A 19,110-nucleotide genomic window follows, 5' to 3' on the forward strand; every position below is an offset into this window, starting at 1 on the left:
CAAGGGACATAGATGTGGGTTCGTCATCCAAGTTTGGAAAGGAGCGAGATACGCGGGACAACAACATTAGTACAAAAGCAAAGATTGGTGACTACAATTTCAATGTTAGCACATCTGAGTTGGTATCTGTTTTAAGAAGTATGGGAGATAAGGTGCGGTGGCCAAAAGAAATGAGATCGAACCCTAGCAGATGAAACCCAGATTTCTTGTGCGAGTTTCATAATAACCACAGTCACAAAACAACAGAGTGCAGATTGCTACAAGCTGAAGTAGAGTACTTGTTAAACAAGGTTATTTAACTGATTTGTTTAGCGGGAAGGGTAAGCAAGCGTATATGAAGAATAGACAGGAACCACCAAAACCTCTGTCACCAAAAAGAACGGTTAATGTGATAAGCGAAGGAGAGTAGGTCAATGGAGTAACGTATACGATTGCAAAAAAGATGTCAAAAGTCACAGTTACCCACGAAAAGTGAATTCGCCAAGTTTTGGAAGAAGACAACATAACGTTTGACGATACAGATGTAGATGGCATGATGATCCCACACAATGATACACTGGTAATATCTTTACTTGTACGTGATACTAATGTGAAACGAGTTTTGATTGATCCAGGTAGCTCTATAAATATCATTCTTTTAAGAGTGGTAAACGAGATGCAAGCCGATGATAAATTGGTACCCAAAACACGTACCTTATCTAGATTTGACAATTCAAGCGTTGTTACAAAAGGGGGGATAGTGCTCACGACATTCGCAGAAGGGTAGTCAAAGATCCAAAATTTCAAGTGAATGATACGGACATGGCGTATAATATGATTCTCGCCAGACCTTGGATTCACGAGATGGATGCCGTTCCGTCTACTTTTCATCAGGTTGTTAAGTTCCCTTCACAATGGGGAATTAGACAAATCCGCAGTGATCAGCAAGCCTCTAGAAGTATCAATTCAGTGGCAGATTCAAGTATAAAGAACGATGCTGCAGACAAAAAATAGCAATTACAGAATTCAGTTGAGGATTTAGCAGCTCAAACCTCAACCGGAGATGGGCAAACGGATGCACACTCAAGGCCTGATATAATCCAAGAGCCAGAAGAGAATGAAAACATCAAAACAACAATTGAAGAACTCGAAGCGGTGGTGCTATTTGTACATTGGCGGATAGAAAAGTTTACATCGGAACTAACCTGAGCGCAGAGATGAAAGGTAAGTTAATGAAATTCTTAAAAGTTGACGCAGACTACTTTAATTGGTCGTACTCAGATATGACAGGTATACCACCGGAGGAGATGACTCATAAGCTAAATAAAGATCCAACATATTCGTCTGTCAAGCAAAAGAAAAGGAAGCAAGGATCCTTCAAAAATCAGGTGATTCAGGATGAGGTACAAAAGCTTTTGAAAATCGGGTCTATCCGAGAGGTAAAATATCCTAATTGGTTAGCTAATACTGTAGTTGTGCCAAAAAAGAATGGTAAGTGGTGAGTCTGTGTAGACTATACTGATTTGAATAAACTTGTCTAAAGATTCTTTTACTTTACCGCACATAGATCAACTAACTGATGCTATTGTAGGACATGAATTGATTGAGTTTTTTAGATGCCTACTCGGGATATAATCAGATTAAGATGAATCCTTTAGATGAGGAAAAAACTTCCTTTATTACAGATAGGGGGACTTATTGTTATAAAGTCATGCCTTTGGTCTAAAAGAATGCCGGAACAACATACCAAAGGTTAGTAACGAAGATGTTCCAAGAACATCTGGGAAAGACTATGGAAGTCTATATCGATGACATGCTAGTCAAGTCAACACAGGCGGGGGATCACATCCAACATCTGTCAAATACATTCCAGATTCTCCGCAAATTCAATATGAAGTTAAATCCCGAAAAATGTGCATTAGGCGTATCTTCAGAGGTTGACAGGTAGGATAACAGCATTGGGAAGGTTTATTCTTAAATCTTCGGAGAAAAGTTTTAAGTTCTTTTCAGTGTTGAAAAAGCAAAGCCAATTTGAGTGGACTGAGGAATGCCAACAAGCACTCAAAAATCTAAAAACGTATTTGTCAAATCCACCGTTGCTGGCTAAACCGAATGATGGAGAAAGGCTACTCATCTATCTCGCTGTGTCGGAAATGGCGGTAAGTGCAGTGTTAGTTCGAGAAGACAAAGGTAAACAATCCCCAATTTATTATGTTAGCAAGTCTTTATTGGATGCTGAAACTCGATATCCTCATTTAGAAAAACTTGTTTTAGCACTAATCATGGCATCTAGAAAGTTGAGGCCTTATTTTCAATGTCACCCTATCTCTGTAGTGACCACTTACCCCTTAAGAAATATACTGCATAAGCAAGAACTATCAGGTAGATTAGCCAAGTGGGCTATAGAAGTAAGTGAATATGATATCACATATCAACCTAGAATTGCGATAAAATCACAGGTTTTAGCAGATTTCGTGTCAGATTTCAGCCCAGGGATAATAACAGAAGCAGAAAAAGAACTGTAGGTATTCAACGGGTCTAATCCGAGTACTTGGACACTATTTACCGATGACTCCTCAAATGTTAATGGAACGGGTTTAGGCATTGTTCTAATCCCACCTTCGGGAGAAACTATAAGGAAGGCAATAAAGTGCCATCCATTACTAACAATGAAGCAGAATATGAAGCTGTAATTGCAGGTCTAGAATTGGCACGAGAGCTCAAAATAGTGCAGATTATAATTAAAAGTGACTTGCAGCTTGTAGTTAATCAAATGCAGGGGACTTATATAGCTAGAGAAACGAGGATGCAACAATATTTGGAAAAGGCACGAGATTTGATCAGACAATTTCAATCTTGGAAAATCATGCAAATACCCAGGGAAGAAAATGCTGAAGCAGACGCATTGGCTAATCTCGCATCCGCGCAGAAGTAACAAATGAAGAAAATGCTTCCGTAATACATTTGTTTCATTCAACACTCGATCAAGATAAAAATGAGGTAAATTTCAATAATTTAACTTGGGATTGGAGAAACGAGTTATTAATTTTTTGCAGTACGGGATTCTACCTGAAGATAAGAAAAAGGCTCAGGCACTTCGACGGAAAGCTGCCCGTTATTGTTTGGATCGAGGCAACTTATATTGAAAGATGTTCGGTGGACCTTTAGCAAGGTGTCTCGGACCTTCTTAAACAGAGTATGTGATGAAAGAAGTACATGAGGGACACTGTGGAAATCACGCAGGAGGAAGATCATTGGTAACAACTCTAATTAGAGCAGGGTATTATTGGCCAATAATGAAAGAAGATGCAGAAAACTTTGTGGCCAAATGCGACAAATGCCAACGATATGGTAACAATATGCATCGCCCGGCAGAGTTATTACATCCGGTTATTGCACAATGGCCTTTTAAGAAGTGGGGATGGATATCGTGGGTCCACTACCACAAGCCAAAGGAAAGGTACGATTTTTACTAGTACTAACCGATTATTTTACCGAGTGGGTAGAAGTTGGTGTCTTCAAACAGGTGCGGAAAAAAGAAGTCAGGGACTTTGTTTGGCGAAACATCATATATCGGTTTGGAGTAACAAAAGGAAATCGTATGTGACAATGGGCCACAATTTATAGGTGCAAAAATCACATAACTCTTTCAGAGTTGGCAGATTAAAAGGATAACTTCAACACATTATCATCATGTGGCTAATGGACAAGCTGAATCAACAGACAAGGTTATTATTAATAACTTGAAGAAAAGATTAGAGGAGTCAAAAGGTAAGTGGCCAAAATGCTACCAGAAGTCTTATGGGCTTACTATACGACAACAAAAATAGGTACGGGAGAGACCCCATTTTCACTTGTGTATGGTGCTGAAGCCTTAATCCCGGTTGAAATAGGTGAACCAAGTACGAGATACACCCAAGCAACCGAAGAATCAAATGAGGAAGAGATGCGAATAAATCTCGATTTGCTTGAAGAAAGAAGAGAAACAACTCTAATAAGGATGGCAGCGCAGAAGCAGATTATTGAGCGATAGTACAATCGGAAAGCTCATCTTAGATACTTCAAGATTGCGGACTTAGTACTCGAAAAAGTTTTCAATCATCAAAAGCGGCCAATGCAAGAAAATTGAGTCCAAATCGGGAAGGACCTCACAGGATTCGAGGTATTGCTGGAAAAGGCGCATATGAGTTAGAAACAATGGGGAATTCTTTCATATGTTTACACCAATATAAAGTTGAGACGTCCTCTTCATTAGTGTCGTTCATAAAAGGGCCCTCTTTGATAAAATTTGTGTCTATTCAAAAATCGCGAAATACTAAAGCATTTTTAAATGCAAATTAAAGAGTAGAACAGAAACTCAAACAAAATATTATATATATTAAACTTGGCCAAAACTAAGTATAAACTTAGTTAAAGCCAAGGAACTTTGCCAATAAACCCCAAACATGCCAGGGGTAAAAACTTGTCAACTATTTCAAAAAGAAAAAAAAGAGAAACAAACTTCCCAACAAAAAGTTCACACAATACTATGGGGCAGGATTTAAAGTAGAACTATCAGCAGCAAGAGAGGCAGAAAATGAGGCATCAACAGCAATGGGAGAAGATACAACTTGAGCAGAAGAGGCTTGAACATCAAGTTCATCACCTTCGGGAACGCCGACTTCAGGTGAGGAAAAGTTGTGACGTTGCTGAGTTTTTTCAATAGTTTCTTTAGCTTTTGCAATCTCAGCAGTCAAGTCAAAGCCTTCCTGGCTAGCCTCCATCAAAGTCTCAAGGCGTGTATTCAAAAAAGCCCAACTTACATCAAGAGTTGATTTATCTTCAAGGGCCTCGTAATCTTTTTTTCATTGCTCAATTTCAGCCTCCAACTCTTCTCTTTCAGCCAAAGAAGCATCATAAGAAGCCTTCAAAGGGGCGAATGATCTCTCCAAGAACTGGACCTTGTAAGAAGTTGCACGGAGGTCTTCTTGGGCCTGTGTGAGCGTTTGAACGAGCTCCCCGGCATAAATCTCCTTCTTATTAAGCAAATCTTTCAAACCCCTAATTTCTTTGGTAGCTTTAGAAAGCTGCTCCATGAATGAAGACCCAAGAATGTCTTTGTCCTTGCCCACTTGATTGGAAGAGGCTTTTTCAATTGCCAATTTTGATACCATCACTTGTATTTCCTATTCCAAAGCACATTTCTCCTCATCCAAAATTTCTTTTTTCAATTGAAGACTCTCGTACTGTTCCCTCCAATTGTTTGCTTCCGTATGGTAATCATTGACTAGTTGCTCAGTATTGACAATACTCTTCATAAGCTCCGTGCCTATCAGATTGATCTTCACAAGAAAGGAAAGAAGTGATTATCAAACAAAGATAAAAATCACGAGGGAAGTAAAACAAAAAAAAGCTAAGGCTTATACCTTCAAAGATGAATGAACAATATCGTTCATCCATGTTAAACAACTGTGGCTTTCCAACTTAGACTTCTCAACTGGGCAATTAAAGGTTTTAGCCACACATCGACTTGGCCGGACTTTTTCAAAAGATTGTCGTCCTCGGGACTTCAATGGTAATTTTTTTCATCATCCTATTGCTACTTGAAGAACCAACTTCAACACGTGAAGTGGTAGCACTAGGGACAGTTGAGGAAGTGAAAACAACCACGGGAGGAGCAGTAGCAGCAACGACAGGAGCAAGAATTTGAGAACCAGTAGGAGCAGACACTGGAAACGAGGCGAGGGGTGCTTCATTAGAAACAAGGTCAAAATCTTCATTATCAAACCCACGGGAAAACAATTGATCAGTAGAGTCACGAGGTGCAGCGTTCATCTCTTCATCAGAGCTTGTTAAAACAACACTTTCAGGCTCATTTACGGGAACTGAACTAGGAGGAGGAGTGACTTCATCATACGAAATAACGCGCCTTCTAGCCCGAGGCCTGCGCACTAAGGAACCCTCTTCTCGTTCCTCTTCACCATCAGATCCATGAGCTCACTCAGCTTTTCTCTTTGATGAGGAATACAAAATCATTTCTTAAGCAAGAGACAAAGAAAGTCTTTAGAAATCCTCAAGTAAATACGAAAGAAAGGAAGGAAATTATACCATGAGTTTTGACTTTCCATCCAAACCTACGAGAAAGATATTTTCAGGATCTTCTTTCCATGGGGGCAACCGATAACATCTTCTCTATCCAATCTTTGGTACGTAGCTCCAGCATTTTTTAGACCAAATGGCATGACTTTGTAATAGTAAGTCCCCCTGTATGTGATAAATGAAGCTTTTTCCTCATCTACAGGATCCATCTTTATATGGTTATTTCCTGAGTATGCATCTAAGAAACTTAACAGCTCATGTCCTGCGGTAGAATCAATTAGTTGATCTATGTGCGGCAAAGGGAATGAATCTTTAGGACAAGCTTTATTCAAATTAAATCAGTATAATCTACACAACCTTGCCATTTCCCATTTTTTTTAGAATTACCACAGTATTGGCTAGCCAGTTAGGATATTTTACCTCTCGTATTGACCCAATTTTTAAAAGCTTTTGTACCTCATCTTGGATTACTTCACTTTTAGTGGATCCCTGCTTCCTCTTCTTCTGCTTGACAGGTGGATATGATGGGTCCTCATTCAGTTTGTGGGTCATCACCTCCGATTCCGATGGTATATCTGTCATATCTGAATGCGACCAAGCAAAGCAATCTGCGTTAGCTTTTAAAAATTCAATTAACTTACCTTTCATTTCTATGTTCAGGTTTGCTCCGATGTGAACTTTTCTGTCTGGACAGTGTTTGAATATCACCACCGCTTCGAGTTCTTCAGTAGTTGTCTTAATGTTTTCATTTTCTTCTGGCTCTTGAATAACATCGGGTCTTGAGTCAACATTAGTTTGTCCTGGAATGCCTTCAGTTGAGGTTTGTATTACGACATCCTCAACTGAATTCTGTAACTGCTATTTCTCGCTTGCAACATCATTTAACGTGGTGGTTGATACCACTGAATTTATACTTCTAGAAGCTTATTGATCTCTACGGATTTGATGAATCCCCCACTGTGAAGGAAATTTGATAAATTGATGCAATGTGGACGGTACAACATCCATATCGTGAATCCATGGTCTTCCCAAGATTATAATATTATAAGCCATATCTGCATCTACCACTTGAAACTTTGTGTCCTTGATAATCCCTTCTGCAAACGCAGCAAGCACTACTTCCCCTTTTGTGATAACACTTGAATTATCAAATCCAGACAAAGACCGTGCCTTTGGTATCACCTTGTCGTTAGCTTGCATTTTATCCACCACTCTTAGTAAAATGATATTCACGGAACTACCTGGGTCAATCAAAACTCATTTTATGTTAGTATCGTGTACAAGTAAAGATATTACCAGCGCGTCTTTATGAGGAATCATCAAGTCGTCCGCATCTTCGTCATCAAATGTTATATTGTCTCCTTCCAAGGCTTGGCGTATTCGCTTCCCATGAGTGACTGTGACTTTTGACGTCTTCTTTATTGCTGTATAAGTCACACCATTGACCTCGTCTCCCCCGGTTATTACGTTAACTGTTCTTTGTGGAGATGGGGGTTTCGAGGGTTCTTGTCTGTTTTTCATATATGATTGTCTACCTTTCTCGCTGAACAGGTCAGTTAGATAACCTTGATTCAACAAATGCTCGACCTCTCCTTGTAGTAACCTGCAATCTTCTGTTCAATGGCCATGATCGTTGTGAAATTCACACCAATAATCGAGATTTCTTTTGCTCGGATCTGATCTCATTTCTTTAGGCCACTGCACCTTATTTCTCATACCTATTAAAACAGCCACTAGCTTGGAGGTACTAACATTAAAACTATAATCTCTGATTCTCGCATGTGTGCTGGAGTTTTCACCTCGTGCATCCCGTTCCTTTCTGAATCTAGATGAAGAACCTGTATCTTTTTGTCTTGATCTCGATTCAGATCGTAAGTTTTCCTGTTTGGATCGAGAATCTCGTCCTGCAGGACCCATGTAAGGTTCGTAACTATTTTTCCCGGTCCTTTTTTTTATTCTGAACATCTTGACCCCGCTCTTCATCAACCCTTGGTTGTGCAACCGTGTCTTCTTTTATCCGCATCTTCGTATTGTATCTGTTATACACATCATTCCAAGTTGTTGCTGAAAATTCTCGCAAACTATCCTTCAGTCTCCTTGTGGCTTCTGAACTTTCTTGTTTAGGTTGCTCGCGAACGCCATGGCTGCCCAATTGGCAGGTACACGTGGTAACATCATCCTCTCCAGTTGGAATCTATCAACAAACTTCCTGAGTAATTCTGTGTTTTCCTGTTTTACCTTAAAGATGTCTTCCATCCTTTTTTTTAAACTTTTTGAGCTCCCGAATGTGCTTTTATAAATGAATCTGCAAGCTTAGCAAAGGAATCAATAGTGTTTAACCAAACTTTTTAACCAAAACTGATTTGATTTCCTACTTGGTTAAATCATTGCCCTTCACGCCAGCTGTAAACGCGGTTACATGATCTCGATGGTCAGTTATTCCATCATATTTTGGAATATCAAGCATTTTAAACTTCTTAGGAATCGGCAAAGGTGCTGCACTTGTTGTGACTATTTATCAATATCTACTCCTTAATCACGAGAGGTACGCCAGGTATTTGTTCTATACGATCATTTTGCTCTTTCAGCTGTTTCTGCAAAGTTAGTACCAAACTTTGTAAATCAGAATTATTTAGTGTACCTGACCTTCCATCACGAGATTCAATGGGAGTTTCTCCGCTTCCAGAAATTGGCGAGCCCCGAGCATGGGTTTTCCAGGGTTGTGGTACTGTTTGGAGGAGGAGTTTGCGGTGCAGTTGGCAATCCCCTAACAAAGGCTTGAAGAACACTATTCACATGTTCTGCGATCAATTGTCTTAAAGCGTCTTGTTCGACAGTCTACTCGTCCCCTTGATGATCATTCACGTGTGACGTTGATCTTTCAGGTGACCTCTCACGAGACTATTGAGGAGATCCATGTGGAGAAGGGAGTGGTGGAGTTTCTCCCTCATGTGGGTTCAACTGATTATTTTCGTTGACAATAGACATGGCTGGTTGTCAGAAAGAGAATTTGGAAAGTGAAAAGATTATCAGATTTCCCGACAACGGAACTAATTTATTTAACAAAAAAATAGATTTATCGGTCAAAGTCTAAATTTAGAAGAAAATGGGCTACTGATAGCCAAGTTTTACTTCACTTCCACAATGTTATTTAAGAAAAATAATAAGAATGGTAGAGAAAATGTACTAAAAGAAATAAAGAACAAATTGATGGACAATTTATAAAATCAAGGCTGAGAACTTCGATAAAGCAGAGAAGTAAAGAATATATTTCAATAGTACTTGGAATCTCTCTTTACAGATAAAATTTTGTATCTTATATAGGAGTGTACAATCATAACGATTTTCTCACATAATTTGGATTTATTATGGGCATTAATTGTATTGATTGATCATTACCATAAATAGATATAACTGGCGTATTTATTGCTATTAATGCCCTATAACTATTCTGATTCCTCTTCCTTATTTACTTTCGGTTCATGTATCTTCCCTTCTTTTTGATCTTTATTCATTCCATCCTCGTCTCATCTTTGGCAATTGTTAGGCCCGGTTCTCTTCTCTATACTGTCTCGTGGGTATTTTTCCTGTGCCTTCCTCTCTCAATTAATTCAATTAATTGAGAATGCCACTTGTTGCTATATCACTGCTCCACGCGTCGTGCTTTGTCAACATACTAACATTTCACGTGTAATGCCATTTTTTCCACCAATATAAAGTGTTCCTCACTGAATATTGTTCTGCACGCTTCGAAGTAATTTATTAGAGTTTACTAAATGTATAGAGACGTTGTATTGCAAAGTAAGTAGAAAACTTAATAACCTCGATATCGGTGTGCTCTAATCAACTGCATGACGACGACGACAGACTTATCATTAGATCCATTCAAATGTGGCTTGATCTATTATACAAAGTCTCCCCAAAAAGTTATAGAGATGTTATTGCTCCTACAATTATTATAAGGTCAAGCATAGGAATCAAAATAAATAATTGTTGAAATATTTACTTAGTTAATAAATTGTGGCGAGCTTGCTCATAATCTTGTGTCTCAATAATATCTACAATAACGGTGACGAAGAAAATATGTGCAAAACAATATAGCAACTGGTAATTATTATAGACAATATAAATGAAGACTATAAATAATTAATAAATTTTACTATCTACCAATGATATTGCAATTGGTATACCAAACATATAAGAACAGAAAAGAGATTACAAAATATTAACTAAAAGTGAAAATCTATATTTATAAGATAGAAATCATATTGTCATTTTTGATAGAAGACACCTTAATTTTACAATTACTTTCATTTGTTACAAAAAAAAAGTAGTTACATTTCAAGTATCTATAACAATTTATGTAAAATATTTGGCAGGAATTTAACTATGGGCGTCTTGCCTTACATACCATTTGCATTTACTCTTATAATTTTTCTTCCATGGTACTTAAATTTACTCAAAGATAAATATATATATATAAACACAGTCTTTTATTCTTTCACTTTCTTATAAAATATAATACCAACATGAAAAAAAAGAAGATCTTTTGGAGTCTTCTAAAATAAATTATAACTTCATTACTAAAATTACATTAGAATGACAGATAGAAGAAATAAAAGAAAGAAGGATAAAGCTACAACAAGCAAAACTAATCGCCCATCTAAATGCTTAAGGATTTAACAATGTCAAGAAATTCAGCTTTAATCTAAAACTTAAGTTTTGATCTTATGTATTGTAATAGAATTGATTTAGACAAACCACAAAATTCTTCATGATGTACAAATCAATTTCCTTAATTTCTTGTTTGAACATTTGGATAAAAGACCTGCCAATACTTGCGTGAATACGGTCGCCCAACAAAAATTCTCAATTAGTAAAAATGACTAAGTTATTTCGTATATGATTATAATATACTTACGCATATATAAGCAATGCAAAATAGAAAGTAATCGTAAAGTTCAAAACAATACCCTTTCATCCATCAGAATAAAGTCAATTGAAAAAGGGCTATTAAGTCTGTCGCGATCCGGATTTCTCCAAAGCCTGACAATACGAAGCTTTAATTTTTAATTTATTGACTTGCTGTTAATTTCGCTAACAAAATTTATTTCAGCCGCCATTAAGTCCTCTATTAACTGAGAAGGAGTGTAAATCGAACTAAAGACACTAATACAGACTGTAATCAATGAATTAACGCAGAATACAATGTTAATGAATTCTTAATAGCTTGTTACCCTTCTATTGAACAAATAATATAACAATGAAAGAAAAGAAAAGCAAGGAGTGAAGGGAGAAAGAACTGAAAAATTTATTGCTTTTCTATATTCTAGTTAAATATATGTCATAATCTAGAGAAGCAAGGATGAAAGGAATAAGGAACTGAAAAATCCGTTGCTTTTATTTGTTCATAAACCAGAGAAGGTCAATATTAGTTCTGAGTATTCATTTGTTATAAAAATTTAATGAGAGTTCTAGAATTACAAATCATAGAACTTACCTCCTGTAATCCAAAACTGCTGAGTGGTGTGCGAAGAAAAGAGAAAGAATTGTAGGTATATACTGTAAAAATGTGAAACTGAGACGAAAAATAGGAAGAATCATGTTACCGAGAATCGTTTAAGATGGATTTATGGGTTAGGAGTTAGAAATCGTGGGGTTAGATCGTGGGGTGGATGAAGCGCACACTCCCTAGGGTTTAAAATCTTAGACAAAAAGGCGCGATGATAAAGCAAATAAAGAGGCTGCGGAGATATTTTATTGGACTTTGTCGGTAACTTAATTTTTAAAGAATGTAAAAAAATTCATATTTCATTATTTTTAAGTTAAAATTTAAAAAATAAACTAATTCTCATCATTAAAGTATGCACACAAATGTCCCCAAATTTTATTACTTCTTGGTAACTTCCTAAAAGTTGTCGTTGTTGATAAGTTAATTTTTAAAAATGTGAAAAGATAGTAATTTCAGTATTTTGAAATTCAAATTCAAAAAACATTTTAAAAAGATAATTATTTTAGTTTTTTGAAAACAAACTAATTTTACCTAACTTTAACAAATTTGTCCTAAAATTGCCACATGGCATTTTATTAATGCAACAGTTGGCAAATTTTCATGGCTGACTTCTTTCTCTTTAACTAGTACTAGTATCTGTACCCGCGCGTTGCGCGGAGAATATTAAATATAATTTTTTATAAGAAATATCACTTGAGAAATACTGTAGACATAAAACAGCATGTAAATGCAATATTTTATGAACATGTAAATGCACTGGATATTCATACATTCAAGTCATAAGGAAACACATGTATCCATTAGAAAATAGCTAGTGAGGAAAGCATTTATAAAATCTTAGATGATTGACCATATTTTAATTCTCAGACAAATATATTAGCGCCATTTGAGAAAGGCCACTTCTACTACACGATATGTTGTACATATTAACAAAGTTCCTCTTAAAGGCACATAATAGAATCTTCCTTTGACCGTCAAGCATTGATGGAATAGATCTATGAAGGGCAGCCATTGAAAACAAAATAAGTTCTTTGTTAACAAATTCAATATATGAGATATACCTTTCTTTCTGGTCTAGATAGGTGCTAGGCTGCATAAAAATAGAGAATGATGAGTCAAATTAGGAAATTTTGAATGTATGCTAATCAAGCTAAATAAAAGTATTATTAGTGTCATCCTCAAGTTGTCTAAGCCAATTCTTCCTTGCTTTTATCTACTTCTGACTGAAAGCAAGCTCTGTAGATTCTCCATCTTAGTTACCTGCCCAGATAATCTTTCTTGTGTTTCTTTACACAAAGAAACAAATAAGAAGAAATAGAGGAAAACACAAAAGAAGAATGTGAAAAGAGAAGGAACAGGGAAGTAACATTTACACTTTCCAAAGCAACCGTTACAATTACTATGAAGATAAAATAAAAGCACAAATTAGAAGCAATAGGGAAGAAGATGTTTATGTGAAAGAACAATGATGATGCAAACGGCAAAAATCAATATAACTATAGAAGCCCCAAGATGAAAAAGTTGGATAAGAAAGCTTCTAGCTTTAGAGCGTATTCACTGGTAAATTTCTTCTCCTTTGTTGAGTTTTTCTCTGCCTTGAGTGCCATTGTAATTGAAACCTAGGGCGTTTGGAACTGAAAACTTATGCATTTAGTTGAAACGGCAAGTGAAGACATGAAGGATTTGGCTTAAAACTGTACTTAAAAAGATTGTAACCGTTGCTTTGTGTATCTCCTTATTATTAGGAGTTGTAACTGCAATGGAACGTGAACTTTTAAGATCATTCTTATTCTTATTTTATGGGAGTCAAAGTTGATGCTACTCTTTCGTATGAAGTTGTCAAATTAACTGTAACCATGAGAAGTTGTGTCTGACCATGAAACTAATATGTTAGAGACCATAGTATTTCGGCCTTATTAGTTTCTTTCCCTTTTTTTTTTATCCATACACTCCAAATGGATGCGTTAACGTGAGTTCCGATATAAAATCTTGCCAATCTAAAGGAATCAAAGTAATGTTATCGATCGGGGGAGGGGCAGGAGCATACTCAATTGCCTCATCTGCTGATGCTAGTCAAGTTGCTACATATCTCTGGAACAACTTCTTGGGTGGAATATCTACCTCTCGTCCTCTTGGCGACGCGATTTTAGATGGAATTGACTTTGATTTAGAGAGTGGAGAAGGACCATATTGGGGTGATCTTGCTAAGTATTTAGCAAGATAGGTAAAAAAGTGTACTTAACTGCAGCACCACAATGTCCATTTCCTGATGCTTGTGTTGGAGGGGCATTAAAAACAGGTCTTTTTGACTATGTTTGGGTACAATTCTATAACAATCCTCCATGTCAGTATAATTCAGGAAATTTTACTAGCTTTCAAGATTCATGGAATCACTGGATTTCGTCAATTCCTGCTAAGAAAATATTTCTTGGATTGCCTGCTGCTTCTGATGCAGCTGGAAGTGGATTCATTCCAGTGAGTAATTTAATTTCTCAAGTGCTTCCAGCTATAAAGGGGTCTGGTAAATATGGAGGGGTTATGCTATGGTCCAAGTATTATGATGATCAAACTGGTTATAGTTCTTCCATTAAAAGCCATGTCGTCTCGGCTAGTGTTCCTTCGTTGCCATTCTGTCCCCAATAGATAGCAATTCCACCAGCTTCAGACTTTGCCACTAGTGCTAAAATCAACAATATTTGGACATAAGCTAGCAAAAATGATGTTTTAATTGGATTTCAATGTGATTTGGAGTTAGTTCATGCTGGAACACAGCGAAGCAACATGCTTTTTATAGGCAAGAGTTGAAGCCATTGTACCATTGTAGACAAAATAGAAGCCTTGTTACTGTTATATATTTTGTGCTTCTACGTTGCATGACGTGGAAGTTGTTTTGACTGCTAGACAATAGAAAACTGAGAGCAAATAACCAAACGCTACCGAAGTTCTAAAGATAATTAACTTATTCACTACCACTAATTAGTCTGTTTATGAGACATTGATTTCGTTTTGCGTTCCTCTTTTTTTGGTTCAATACTTACATTTTGAAACATTTCTTTCTGTTCTTATCTTCAGATATACATATATTACCTGATACTGAACCTTATTCCTCTTTACCCAAGGGAAGTAATTTCCATAGGTAAATTCAAATTTTCAATCAATTAATTAATTTATCACAAAATAAAAGTACTTGGGGTTTACACAAAAAGTAAACTTCTTATATTGTGCATTAGACCGTACTCATAAAAAAGGTTTTTCTAATTATTACTTATTAAAATTATTTTTAACTATTGAATATTGTCTCCTGGATGGCTGGACTTGGATGTTGGTTTATAAATTTAGGGCATACAATGGACTATGGAGCTCTTAAGTGAGTCTTATAAGTGTTATTTCGTAATTTTTTTTTTTTAAAGAAAAGATGTCCAAATTCGGAATAAAACAAAAGACTATCTAAAAAAACGATGGAGATTATATAGTACTCCTTACCAGTACTTAAAAAGGGTAGACGGAATAGAAGCCACACTTTTTTTTTTTTTTTATTTCCACGTAAATATAATAACAATAATTATCTATTAATCCCAAACAAGTTAGGGTTGGTGATACCTAAATAACTTCTACAAAGCAATAAAAATTGCGAGTCATACTTTCTTTTCTTATTTTAAAAGTCAATTTTATTTAATGGAAAAACTATGCAGTATAACTGCTTTAAAAAATAATAGTAACAAATAAAATATATATATTAATATATATATATACATATAATATTTATATTTATACATATTTTTTAAAAATATATTTGACTAGCAAATATAATTATTTTTGGCTGACTGGCCAAATTTGTAACTTGCCAATTTTAAATGCCTAACTAAATATAATAACATAATAAAGCAGATGAAAATCCGAGATAGCATAAATACTGGCTTGGGCCTCTGGCCATGGAGTTGGGTCCAAATTAACGCCGACTCGAACCCGTCCGAACTAGTAAAACCCTTGACCCGCTCCAAATCAGTGTTAGGGTTTTCAGAAGCGCACCAAGTTCCCAGCAAGAAGCAGTTGCTCGATCACACAGTTGGAGAATCAAAAATGGGAAAAGCAAAGAAAGCGCCCAAATTCGCCGTGATGAAAAAAATGGTTACTCACAAAGCTATCAAACAGTGAGTTATTGATTCCCTCTTTTGATTTTCTCCACCAGCGCTTCTACTTTCTTTTGTATCTGATTTTCAATATTTGAATTTCAATGGTGTTCTGTTTCAGGTACAAAGAGGACGTTTTGAACCCTAATAAGAAAGATTTGACTAAAGAGAAGCTCCCCAAAAACGTGTAAGTTTCTAATTCTGACCAAAAGAAATTCTTCATAAGAAATTAAAGCACGGAATTTTGTTATGATTTCAGGCCTTACGTTTCGTCTGCACTTTTCTTCAAGTACAACACAGCTCTGGGACCGCCTTATCGAGTTCTGGTCGATACTAACTTTATCAATTTCTCCATTCAGAATAAAGTGAGTGACCTTTTGTTGGCTTTGATAAATTAAAAATTTATTAATGATGCTCGGAGTTGGTGTCGATTGGCTATAGAAAAAAGAAGTTATGGTGACAAGGGGAGCATGATATATATTATCTCGGCTTTTACAGTTTTTCACTCACCTTTGTTTAAGCCCATTTTTATCTCGTTTTATTGACCTGCCTATGCTTGACAGCCAGTATTCAATTGAGTATCATAAAGTTTTTTATATTCAAATTATACAAGTGATGGAAGTTCTAGCTTAGCTTTTTGTGGTGCTAGGAAGACTTCGCTAGTAACAACCATCATCTAGTTGGAGAACGTTCTTCCAACTCCCCACCTAGAATGAGAAAGAGCAGAAAACGTTCTCTTCTCTTGTTTTTCGTTGCTCTCCCCTCCCTTAATTTTCAATTAGATGATAGTGGTTATTAGCAAACAATGTGGGTCATATATAGTTTTTGTTTGGTCTTTGTCTAATGAATTCATTTGCCTTGATATATGTTAATTCTGACTGCTGTAACTGATCGAGCTGATCTCTTATGTTTTAGTTGGATTTGGAGAAAGGAATGATGGATTGTTTGTATGCCAAATGTAAGTTCCCTCTATCCTATACGGTTTCTCTTGGCTATAAGCCCTGTATTCATGATCATAGTCTTCCCTCGGTAGGATACCTTTGTGATCAAAGTAATGAAAATAAATCTATGCACTTGTTTTCAGGGATAGGATGATATAATGTCATTCCAAGTAAAATTTGGAAATCAAATAGCAATTAGCAGATGAATATGATCTATAACTGTGTTTTGAAATGTGGCAGTTTGTTTAGTGCATGCATTTAAATTTTTCGTGAAGCAAGTACTTCGTGTTACAACCTTTATGAGTTCACCGCAGTATCCCAAAGACGTGTAGCTTTATATTAACTTTTACAGTGATTTTAATTTCTGTGAATATGTTTTCCTTCCACAGGTACTCCGTGTATAACAGACTGTGTTATGGCTGAGCTGGAGAAGCTGGGTCAGAAGTACCGTGTTGCTCTTAGGTACTTTCTTGTTTCACATTATCTTTTAAATTGTTGCCACTTGTTAAAATGAAGGAAACTGGACAACATTCATGTGAAGCACATCTTAGATAAAATTGTTACAGCTCAATACCATTTCAGCTTTTCTGATCGTAGACGTAGCCTAGCATGTTCAATTTGATGGTTACCTTTTAAACATGGTTTTGAACTATGCTTGAAATATGAATTGGGAACTCAGTCATGATGATTAGAAGAAAACCTTGACATTAATGACCTAAACAACTTCTGAAATTGGGAAAAATGGACAATAAACTAGTTCTGTCTCTCTATCTGTATGTTTCTCTTTATTTTTCATTTTAAGCTTTCTAGGCTAGCTTCCATGTCATGTGTGCATTGAAACTACCTTCCAGAGTCTGTTTTTGATAACAATAGCGGGATAGCATGGTCGTAAATTGAGTCAGTAAATTCCATGTTATTAGGAGCATCGATGGAACCAGCACGGGAAATTTTAGATGGTACTATTGGATTTATATTTCTATATTCTTTTGGAAGATCTGTTGCAAAAAATATATCTGTGTCTTCCTTTAGTTTTTAATGTATATATTTCTATGAAAAATCTCTTTCAGCATTAGTAGAATTTGTGGCAAAACCAGAGGGCCTTCGGTTGTTATCCCAATGTTAATGATGTTCTTATTCTCTCTCTTTTTTTCTTCTTTTTTTATGAATAGAATTGCAAAAGATCCCCGATTTGAAAGGCTTCCCTGCACTCACAAAGGAACATATGCTGATGATTGTATTGTCGAGAGAGTTACTCAGGTATGATCTTAATCTGTCATGTATAAATGTTCTCTGAATGTATTAGTTGTGGTGGTTGTCGTGTTGAAGCAAATTTGTTTATGATCTTTACTACGTGTGTGGATGATTTTGTTCCTCTACAGCACAAGTGCTATATTGTCGCAACATGTGATCGAGATTTGAAGCGTAGAATACGCAAGGTATGGCATATTAAGCTGGTATTCTGTTCTTTTCCCTTCTCATCTTTTCTACTGCTAACTATTCACTTATGCTGTTAACTGTTGGATGGTCAGGTCCCTGGTGTACCAATCATGTACATTACTCAACATAAATACTCCATTGAAAGGTTGCCTGAAGCAACAATCGGTGGAGGTAAAGCCTATACACTTGTTTTAGCTGCAAAAACCTTCTACTCAAAATATCAAGGAAAAATTCTTTTCCACCTGAATTGGTTTCTGTTCTGATTCTTGCAATTCAATTAAGAGAACGAAGGATAATTACTTGAGTTCTTTCTCCTTATCCTTCTTATTTCCTGCTATTTATCTGCTAATGTCTACTGTCTAATTTATCCAAAACGTCCACTGCTGCAAAATTAAATACGTTGCATCGTTGTTTGCAGCTCCAAGATATTGAGTACGTGTTTCGAGCAGTCAAACAATGGAATTTCCAAGACCTTGGATAGTGGTTCGAATTCCCATCACGGCTGTCACTGCAAAGATTACCAGATCTCATTGCGTTGTTGTGCAACGGAAAATGCTGAAGAATCAGTCGAATCTCAATTTTGTACCCTGTGGATTGTTATGTGTTCCTCAATGATAAGAAATGTGTTCGATTTTGTGTAGTTAGTATCTCTAGGTGCCCCCGTGTGTCTTAATTAAACAGCCAATAGTGGTGTCCTAAGGCATTCCAAACAGAACTATAATCCATGTCTCCTTTAATTTGTAAGGGGGCGTTATCAACCTTCTCTGATTTGGCCATCTTTCCTTTGCCACATTTTGTGCTCACAACAAATTCTCTTGCTCTGATGAATCTGATTAAGCTGCCTCTGGTTACGACTCAATTGCAGCTTTTTTGTGAATTTTGTTTCTTGGTTTAAAGGACAAGTAAAAACATATACTCCAACCCAGGAACAATGCTACTTTTTGAGTAGTCAAACGATCGTGACTTAAAAGGCTATCAGTTTAAGGGAAAAAATTTACGTTGCAAAATGCAACTGCAGCCACATTACCTTACC

General features: G+C 36.3%; 1 protein-coding gene and 1 pseudogene across 1 annotated transcript; both read left to right on the plus strand.

Annotated features, from left to right (window-relative positions):
- On the plus strand, positions 8,722-14,212 carry LOC109233362 (annotated as a pseudogene).
- On the plus strand, positions 15,491-18,920 carry LOC109206625 (rRNA-processing protein FCF1 homolog). The gene is made up of 9 exons (XM_019369493.1): positions 15,491-15,720; positions 15,821-15,886; positions 15,959-16,064; positions 16,615-16,657; positions 17,030-17,102; positions 17,810-17,897; positions 18,020-18,076; positions 18,170-18,248; positions 18,496-18,920. Exons 1-9 carry the CDS (start codon positions 15,650-15,652, stop codon positions 18,507-18,509), a joined length of 597 nt encoding a protein of 198 aa, XP_019225038.1. The 5' UTR covers positions 15,491-15,649; the 3' UTR covers positions 18,510-18,920.

The sequence above is a fragment of the Nicotiana attenuata genome, chromosome 1 (assembly GCF_001879085.1).
Source record: "Nicotiana attenuata strain UT chromosome 1, NIATTr2, whole genome shotgun sequence".
Taxonomy (NCBI): domain Eukaryota; kingdom Viridiplantae; phylum Streptophyta; class Magnoliopsida; order Solanales; family Solanaceae; genus Nicotiana; species Nicotiana attenuata.